This window comes from Lycorma delicatula, chromosome 1, assembly GCF_047948215.1.
Source record: "Lycorma delicatula isolate Av1 chromosome 1, ASM4794821v1, whole genome shotgun sequence".
NCBI classification, from domain to species: domain Eukaryota; kingdom Metazoa; phylum Arthropoda; class Insecta; order Hemiptera; family Fulgoridae; genus Lycorma; species Lycorma delicatula.
The window spans coordinates 374,019,968-374,030,990 of record NC_134455.1 but is presented as its reverse complement, the minus strand read 5'-3'; the positions used below and the strand labels follow the sequence as shown (position 1 = coordinate 374,030,990).

General features: G+C 26.4%; 1 protein-coding gene across 1 annotated transcript in view; it reads left to right on the top strand.

The window, feature by feature from the left end:
- Window positions 1-7,396, top strand: part of LOC142317283 (anosmin-1-like) — a 104,765-nt gene extending 97,369 nt beyond the window's left edge. The window contains exons 6-7 of the mRNA XM_075353700.1: window positions 1,447-1,640; window positions 5,331-7,396. Coding sequence (XP_075209815.1) covers window positions 1,447-1,640; window positions 5,331-5,447 — 311 coding nt within the window. The 3' untranslated portion in view covers window positions 5,448-7,396. The remainder of the gene's footprint in view (window positions 1-1,446; window positions 1,641-5,330) is intronic.
- The last annotated feature ends 3,627 nt before the right edge of the window (window positions 7,397-11,023 follow it).

Genomic DNA, 11,023 nt, shown 5'->3' with positions numbered 1-11,023 from the left:
GAGGTTTCTTCACACAAGCATTTAAATTAGTATTATTCTATTTGATATTAAATGAGAAGTCTGTGAATCATCATTATAGGTGTAATAGATTTTCAGTAAATTATAGTCATATAATTATTAATATAAAATTTTCTTGGGTCTTTGGTTTTCTCTTTATGAAATTGATTCTAAGTAACATAAATAGTGGTTTTCATTCACTTTTCTGATTTACATATTTTTGACGGTCCTTCCAGACTATAATGAAAATAATAATTTGGCTCAATTTTAAGTGAAAACACTTTATTGCAGTATATGATCCCTAAATTTCTGAAGTACAGTAGCTTCTATCATCCTCTTTTGCTAGTATCATGACCATAATAGTTGCTGGTAACCAGATATGAAACAAGATTCATTCCTGAAAATATCACAATGATGATACATACTTGGAAAAAGGAATGGAAGATTTTCTTCTAGTTTTCACTGACCCATTTGCAATGTGATTTGTAAACATAGTTTACATATTAAGTCAGCCATAAGAAACACTTAGACAATCTAAAACAATTAGTAAATGTACTTTTTTCTATCACAAAACAATGTGTTGCCTCAATTCAGCAGAAGAGAGTAGAGAAAATTACCATTCCATCTGTTCTTAATTGAAGTATAAATTCCCCAATTAAGTCATTATTTTAGTTAAATAACTTTTCTTAGTGTATGTATATATGCATATTAACAACATATATTCATTAAAAAAATTGTACATCTTGTTAATCTACACCTTTCACCCAGACGCTTCAATCAACAACCAGTAATCAGAATAATTCATAGAGCTGCTTAGGTGCCTGTTAGCAACCTCATCTCTACCATATTTCTCTTGCGAGAAATATAAAAGAGTAATCTAAACATCAACAAATTAGTCTATATTGTAGGTATTATTCAGATGATGGTATTATTTAAGAATAAAATATTCTTGAATAGAATGAACAAATCAGATATTTTGATTTTTTTTAAATGAAAGATTGATACTACTGTTTAACATAATGTGATTACACTGCATCTAATATGATTTTTTTCTGTAGTGTAATGTACCTTCCATTTTGGTGCATAACTTTACCAACATCATGAATGATGTACATCAATCTTATTTCTTCAATAGTTTAACTTAAACTCAGTTTTTTTGTGAAATACACATGAAAAATAATGGAGAAGAATTTTCTATGTCTATCCAAGTTTAAACAGCTCAATAACATTTGATATGTCCAAGGAAATATGTGGACATGGCTTTCTTATATGTTTTATTCCAGTATGAGCAGAATTTTATTGTACACCCTTGGAATTATAAACAGTAAAAAAGGAGGTGTGAAAAAAATAGTATCTAAAAAAACTTTTTAATTAAGCCTTACAACAATATCTTAATTAACAATGTTTACACTTCTTTGTAATTCATTCACTATTCAATTTTGAAAACAGATTCTATACAGTGGAATTCTGGAAGAATTGCCATAAAAAAATCTTGGGTGAAATGGGTAAATGATGAACTGAAGGCTCATATTACATGGTCTGGTGCAAAATACTTAGCTGGATCGATTCCCAAATTTATCGTTACCTGGAAAAGTACAATGCCTTGTTCAGCTAAGAAAATTGAAATGTCTGCAACAACTCATGTAAGTAAAAAGTGTATTTTGATTAAATTAATAAATATTCAAAGAAATTCTATGTACCTATATCTTTTTGATGTACTAATGAAATAATACATTAATGACTTTCATAATTCGTGATCATAAATATTATCATAAAGATAATAACTAATTTTATTATTAATTCTTTACTTTTCATAATTTTAGGTACTTTACTTTCTAATCTTTTGCACCTTAGGATAAAAAAAAAATATATTAACCTTTGACTTAAATTTTTCATACTAAAAACTACAGAATCATAAATATTCATTTTATTGCTTGGTCAACTCTTGTTTGAAGTAATTCGTGCTGAAACCTTACCTGCTTGAGCTTACTTATTTATTAGTTGATTTTTAGTTCACTTCATTGTATGTTTGTTGCTTTGGCCCCCAGCTAATTTATCTCTTCTTCACAAGTGTGCTTCATTTTTTCTGATTGTAGCAAATCTTCTGTGGTAATGATGAATAAAAATCTAGTTTTCCTGTTCAATTTTTCTTTTATTTTACATTTTTAAGCAAGCTAGAATAGTTTCTATTAATCTCATTATTGCTCGTCAAAGTCTAGGAAGGGCAAACAAATAAATTTGTTGTTGCTCTGTCTAGAGTATCTGAAGTAATTGCATTGCTAATGGTACAGTAGAGGGGATAGTCTACTAAGATATCGTAGATAGCAAGAAACTAATCCCTCATCCATCAAATAATCTTCATCCTGCACCCTGCGCATCTTAAATTTTTACGAGTAATAGATATCTACTACTTTCAGTATTATGAAAACACTATATTGAGACAAAGATGAACTTTATAAAAAATGATTATATTACAAAATTATTTATTTTTTTATACAATTATTTACATTTTTACAAAATTCCACTTTCATATTCCCATGCAAAAACTTCATGATTTGTGGCAAAATCATTCAAGGAAAAAAAAAGAATTATTTAAATATATATATTTTTTTTTTTTATTTGAATATGTACTACAATTACAATATTGGGTAAAGGCTATATAATTATCATTTATTAATTAATAAATTTAGTTTGTACTTTGACCAATTTATTATTATAAAAGTTGAACCAGGTTTTTTTCAATTATTTTTAGCTAAAAACCTTTTTATTACTATAAAATTAAATGTTTTTTCTTTGACATTCAGTGTAACATTTATAATTGTACTTTCCTGTTTTTTGTTAGTTTTAACTATAATTTTATCAAATTATCAGACGGTCACAATTCTTCTGGCTCAAATATAAAAACAACTTGTAGCCAGATTAATTAATTCATTTAAAATGACTTACTTTTAAACTTTAAAATGAAGATGTTTTTTGAAGCCCACATACTTGTATAGCACAGACAAATTAGGTTATATTTTTTTCATTTTTTTCATTTACTCATGGAATATGGTTAAAATTAACCATTCCCCATGATATGATAATATTGTGGAGCCAGTATCAAAATATAATCCAGGAATTTACTAGCCAAACTAGCAACCCGAATTCTTTAAATTTAGTACATCATACATCTACTTTTTTATATTATTTTATAAATTTTTAATTTCTGTTAATAAATATTCCAATTTTTACTTCATGCATGCGAAGTATTTTTAGTGATATATTTTAATGTAGCTATTTGTAACATACCTCACTTTATTTATGAATGTTATTTGTAATATTCATAAATAACATTCATATCTAAATAAAATGCTTTGCATTAAAGTAATTTATTTATAAGTAAGTTTTAATGTACTTTTAATTTTTAATAATATGTTACGTATTATAATATAACAATGCATTAATTAACAATATAGCATAATAGTTGCAAACATCTTACTGACAAGACGGTTTTTTTTTTTAATGTTGACTTATTTTAACTACTGACAATCAACTGTTATAAACATAATAATTTTAAATTTTATTATCATTTTAATTCCCATTTCCAGAAATTTATATGCACAACTATAAAATTCATAATTAATCAGTAATCTCTGATAATAGAGGAATAATCTGAATGCTCTTGGATAGTCAATACTCACAATTGTTGATAAGTGGATACTCTATTTTTATATAAATATTATATGTTATAATGATTCATACAGTACATTATTCATAAATTAGTGATGGACTAAGAAATTTTTTTTAAATTCTTTGATAACATTTATTATCTCATTAATAAATGTATTAAAAAATTAGTTTTGTAACTAGAATGCGCACACTTTCAGTTGGGCAATTTCCCAGAGCAACTCTTAAAAAAAATATATTTTATGTAATATTTTGCAGTGGAGTCAAATTCTCCCATCTAAGTCTGCAGAAATAGATTATCACCATTGTAATAACTTAGGATTAAAAAACTGTTTTCAAGAAAAAAACATAAAAAGTAATATCAAGTACTATGGAATGTATAAATACAATGTCAAGTTAAATTGTAAAAGCATAGCTATCATGTTCATATAATACTGATCTAATGTGTTACTATGATGGTCACACCAATTGAAGTCACAAACTTATCACCAGTAGTAAGCCTTTTCCATCCTCCTCTGTTCACCATTGTTTCCAATTCGTTGACGTACTTCTACACTCAGGACTTGTCCCCTACACTTTGACTCTGCTAAGTGAAATATAAATATTAAACAGTATGATTATCATAGATCCAATTATTATATTTAGTGTCTTTTTATTCCTCTTAACGCCTTCATTCCTCACTTTATTTAATCCATTTAAAGATTTTAGAATGCTATTAATTCAATTCAAAATTCAGAATTCAAATATTTTTAACCTTAATTAGAAAAAATCTAAATCACCGCAGTAATATAATAAATATGTTATGTATAAGTAAAATTTATTCAAAAACTATTAATTTTTAATGATAACCCAACCAAACTACTTTAAACAAATGTTTTTAAAATTTATATCATAATACCTTCAGCCATTTTTGTGACTATCTTCAATGATATTGATATTACTCTTTTTCAACACTATGTTATTGCTGGCAGTGATTTTGTTTTTGTTCAAATTTTAAAACTGAGATATAATGTTTTTTTAAACATTACTGGATTTTTCATTCATTAAAATATTTTTTAGTAATCTATAAGTACTAAGCTCTGGTACTCCTGAGCAGTAGCAAAACAGAACTGATTATTACAACTCTTTAGAATTTTTAACTATTGACATGATGACTGATAGTGAATCCTTTACTTTTTTACAACTGAAAGCAGGTATCATTTTATCCCACAACCTTTCATACTTTGTAAGTACTAATTAATGTATTCTTATTAGTAGTAGAAACATTTTTAGTGAAAACTTAGATAAATTATTCTTAAATAATTGAAATAGTTTGATGAATTTTTATGTTGAACACTTTTTTATTTCTTTTCAATGAGGCTGACCTTCACCTTGTTGTAGCGGTGAAAACTCTGTTTTGGGGAAGAAAAAGACTTTAATTAGAAAAAAAATTTAACTATTTTTTTAAGTACATTTAAAAAATATTTATCTCATAAAATAAAAATGCATTTCACAGATGTGTACATTGCAAGAAATTGCATAAATGAAACAAAAAATAGGTATTGTAATCAGAAATAATAATGTTTAATTTCATCAGTTTAAATTTTTTACGTAAGTATTAAACAGTATAGTAAATATTTTAACTGATTTACTTAATTGATTTTCTTAAATAATAAGTTTTGTTTCAGAATACTTATTTTGACTTGTTCGGACTTGAGCCTGGATGTAAATATTTTGTTAATGTAAAGGAAATTGGATTAAGATACTCAAGAAGTAAAGGGATTTATATAGCTACACCAGCTTGATTATCAATGAGACCATACTTTAGCTAACATTTTCAGTTAGAATTACCTAAGGAATGTTTTTCAACATATATTTTTTTAAATTATCAACAGTACATCCAAGGAAGGGATCCTGCTATTTACCTCCTGATGGATTGCCAAACATTTTTTTATTAAAATAATACTTTTATTACAATAATGTTTTGTTTGATATATTAAGATACTATGGGCTATATTTTATGAATTTAATACAAATGACTTCAAAATATTTTCTTAGCACTAATAAACCTACAAACTACAAGCAATCACTGCTATTTAGAATTATAAAGCTACATGCTATAAAATTATTTATAATAAATAATACTGTAAAAGACATTAAAATACAATATTTTTAACATTAATTAATGCTAGAAATATTATTGCAATACTGATAATAGAAAATCTTATGAATGTATTAATATGCAGAATTTATTTATTGTTAGAAATATAGTAATGTCATTATCAGGGTGCAATGATATACTACACAGTAGCATTGTATAACAAAATAAAATCATGATTTTGTATTTCACAATAAAAATAATCACATATTAAAACTGTAAGGTTTGAACCTCATTGAACCCCACACAGTCATCAGTAACTATGATAAATATGAATAGTATACAGTACTTGCACCGATTCAGATACTGTAGCAGTAAATATCAAACATAATGCGATATAGTCTGCTGTATTTAGAGAGCAATAGATTTAATATATGTCAGCCAGAAATGAATAAAAGACCATCAATCAGTTAAAGATATATATTAATGATCTATGTAAATGAAAACACTTGTTTATCCCTTTACAACTACCACAAAACAAGTAATGTTAACTTTCAGAATTATATTGTCTACTTTCTAAGGTAGTTTAATTTTTTATCTTCCTTTAAAAAGAATCAGATAAACTGGCAGTTGGAAAAAGACACCTTTTAGAAAATTAAATTATATATCTAATAATCTTTATCATCACTTTTTTTTAATTTTAATTTAACATCAGTTAACATAAAAGTAAATGTCAGAACTGACAGACAAAATACTAAGTCACATAAATTTCTAAAAGAAATTATTTACAGTTAAAAATTGATAAGGATAAAAATTAACTATTTAAATAGTTCTGAAGAAAACTTACTTTACCATAGAAAGTAGTTTTGCAACATAAAAAAAAATCATTAGTTACATACTGCTTATTAATTATTTCCTAGTGTGTACATTACAATTTGTTCAACTAATGAACAATAAATAATCCTCCATCTATGGCCCGATGAGATGAGGATGCCATTTATGATTTGTAAATGAGGTGTAGTCTCGTACATACTCAGACCAACAATTCCTGAGTTATGTAGTTAATTGAACGCCAACCACCAAAGTACACTGTATCCACTGTCTGGTATTCAAATCCACACAAAAGCAACTATCTTTTACTCTGATTTGAACCTAAGAACCTTTGACTTCAAAATTCAGCTTCATACAATCGATTTTGTAATGAATTATCACTAGACTAGCCCGGTGGGCATATTGTTTTGAATAATATTTTTTTTTTTTTAATTAATCAAGATAATTCTGATTTATTTATATTTTAATCTTAAAGCAATAAATTGAGGATTAATCTTTTTAATAAAGCAACTTTTTACAATTGGATTGTTTACTCAAATAATGTTTTCTCTACATTATAATACAAACAACAATTTAACATTTTCTCACCAATTAAAACAGCTAAACAAAGTTGTTAGACGAAAATAATGTTGTACTCTTAATGTTACTAATTCACAGATTAACATTATTAATTTACTTGGTGAACTCGCTTAATAATAATAAGTAATATTCTGTTCTGTTAGGGTTCATGAGTTCGTATATATGTTACAGAATATTTTTCAGTGTTTTGCCACTGTAAATTTTTTTACTACTTGTCCATAAGTATTTAATAAAGTTTACTGAATTTATAATATTAATTGTTTTTTTTTTTATTAATTTCATTCATGCTAATACAGATTTCAGCAACAAATAAAAAAGTTATGATAAAGTTATCAAAAAATCAAACTTCATTGTCACTTAACTTTTACTGTAAGGGTAACCATTATTCAATTACATCTTTCTAACAAAATTTCTTGAGAAATGTCTTAACCAGGCAGCAAATACAGCACATACCAATTTTCATCCTCAATCACTTATATCTGAAAGAATAAGAATAATCTCCATCATATTAAAAACTAAATAAATTATTTTTAATCTATGTTGTTAAAAACTGACATATTGTACAGAAAAATAAAGTATTAAAAATAAACTACCAGAAAAAATTAGATTACTTACTTAATTTACAAGAGTTTCACCTAAATAAATTCATAAACCATAAGCATCTTCAATGAAGAAAAAATCTTATTAATAAAATTTAATGAATGATTCACTCCTACCATGGAGGCCAGCACAAGTATATTTGTATTAATATGCTTTGTACCAAAAGACTACTTTTGTATTCTGTACAATACTACCATTACTGATACACAACAGACAAAATAATGCTGTATGAGTGGCCAAGTGCAGTTAATAGAAACAGGCTTTCTTACAGTTCAATGCAATTCAATGTTTAATCTATATCATCACTTAAAGAAAGGTAATGGTATATAATGGATTCCCTGGTAACAAGCTAAATGTTTTTGGGGGTCAAATGTGACAGACTCTTCATTTGTTTCAATAGATAGGAATAGCAATATGTACCATAGTAATAGTTGTTGATAATTTTTTTTTATGTATTCATTCAATTATTTATATATCCATTAAATAATCATTGTTTATAAACATTGTACCAAAATCACAGTTTTGAATCATAATTAAGTATTTAACCTTTATGGTGGTGTTGGTGTCTCTGCCTTTCATCTGGTAGATCCTTATTTTGACTCCAAGTCAGGCTTGGAATTTTCACATACTAAAAAATTCACTTCTTATCAGCAGCTATAAATGGATGGTTAGCCAGTAATTGCTTGAAAAAATAAAAACAAATTATTCTAACATATCAATTCCTTGTAAAATGGTGGTGGAAAAATTTCTGAGATTTTGTGGTCAATTAATTACACAAATTACAATTTTTATCTTAGCCAGGAAACAAAAAGTCAAAATCTCTGCTTAGACTATCAAATGTTATTTTATATATTAAATAATATTATAATTATACTAATTCTGGTTAATTAATACTATTGTTAAAAAACATAATGTATGAATATTTTATATAAAAATAAAAAATATGGCATTTAAAGGAAAGAAGTTGATCCACTTGAAAGTAGAATTAATAGGACGTTTTCAGAACAATTAGGTAGATTCAATTATCTAGAATGGGATGTTAGTGGATTTGGGGAATGAGAGACAGGTAAGAAATACAAATATATTTGTGGCTTAACTTTGAGGTTTTTTCAAGAAGAATGAATTTTTATAAAGTTATGGCTACTCCAGTCTTGCTTTATGATACTGAAGCTTGGGTTATGAAGAAAAGAGACAAGCGTACATTTAAGCTCCAGAGATGTTTCCTTTGATTAGTGAAGAAGAGTTGCACACGGTTAGACCATTTATATAATACAGATATTTGGTAAGAATCAGGGTTTGAAGGAATTATTAATGTCAACAAACATTATTCTAATCCAAGCAAATGGTCATAACACTAATAACAACACATATATACATTAATATGAACACTTGTTTAAAATAAGTGATATATACTTTATGCAGGCCCTAATTTTTATTCTTCTTATTTCTATGAAAGTAAGAAGAATAAAAATAAGTGGCATGCTGAAATATATAATAAAATATGCGATAGAATCTGTTCAGCCAAAAGTATGAAAAAATTGTTTTACACTGCCTATGGTCATAACACTAATAACAACACATATATACATTAATATGAACACTTGTTTAAAATAAGTGATATATACTTTATGCAGGCCCTAATTTTTATTCTTCTTATTTCTATGAAAGTAAGAAGAATAAAAATAAGTGGCATGCTGAAATATATAATAAAATATGCGATAGAATCTGTTCAGCCAAAAGTATGAAAAAATTGTTTTACACTGCCTTTTAGAATTGTACCGTACAAGCAGCACGAAATTCCCCCTATCCGATACACCATCCATAACATATTTTAGTGAGAGAGACACAATAAACAAAATAATTATAAAAAAAGTAAATATAAATAATTTTTTTTTCCCTTATATAAGCAACTAAATAAGTACAAATAAAGACAAAAACAACTCTACATTAACCATTGACCATCTGCCAGGTTAGTAAACTAAAAAAAAATATATATTTTTCTAAACAATAGTACTTTTAATTCAAATATGTATACATCTGTAAATATTTTGTCAGTGAAAGATTCATTTGGAATTATTCTGTTTTACTTAATTTGTGGCATTTCTGCCTTTCATCTAGAGGTTCTGGGTTTAAGTCCTGGTCAGGCACAGCACTTGTTCATATGCTCTGAAAAATTTATGTATGTATAATTTCTTTGATACAGTGGGACATATCAAAAGCTGATTTTTTTTTAATTGTAGTACTTTTACGTGTTCTTTGTATGTCTAAGTACTTTGTAGTTGTTCTTTGTAGTACTTTTACGTGTTCTTTGTAAACTGTCTGTTCTTTGTATTCTAAGTGAATACAAAATATAAGCTTTCTTATGTGAAAGCTGAAGGTTCTGCAATTACTAGTAGAAGTTAGTTGCTTTTATATGGATTCGAATACTAGACAGTGGATACTGGTGTACTTTGGTAGTTCTATTTCAGTTAAAAATTCTCATTGGGCCATGGACGGGGGTTGCTTATTTTTTACTAGTAACAGATTGCAGCATACACATATAACCGAACATTCACGTACCAAACTATATAACCTGTTCATATATGTTATATTATTGTTACTTTTTTCAGCTTAAATAACTGAATAAAGAATGTAGCTCTTATCTTGAATGCCAGGATTTAATTGAATTCGGGGCAGTTAAGAATGCCGGGATTAAATGCAATTCAGGGCAGTTAAGAATTCTTCATGGTAGGCTCATTATTCATAGTAGGGAGAAACAAAGTAATTAAAATTTCCAATTAATCTGCTGTAGGAATTTTGTATTTTAGTCACCACTAAAGTAATACATAACTGACCACACATATTTTTTTAATATAAAATTTAACAAATGTAAAATACATAATTTTTTATAGATAAAATTTATTAATTTTTATAACTAAAAAATAAAATAAAAAAATAGAAGATAAAATGATCATATTCACATGTTCATCACCTGAAACAAAAGATATATAAAAATATTTCGAAAATTTTGTTTATTTTTACAATTTTATTTAATTGTATATGTTTTTTAATACACCATATTTGTTAATCACTTTACCAGATTTGGTAAAATGAAATTTCATGCAGCAGCAAGAAATTCTGTTTGCATATAATTATGATGTTAATCTGGAATTATTCTTAAAAGATTCTGTGAAGTAGGAAAGGATAGAAATTTATGGTAAAATTTAAAATGTGTTTATTTACCCAAAGATATCCTTATATAAATGGATGTCTAGAAAATATTAACTGTCGAGG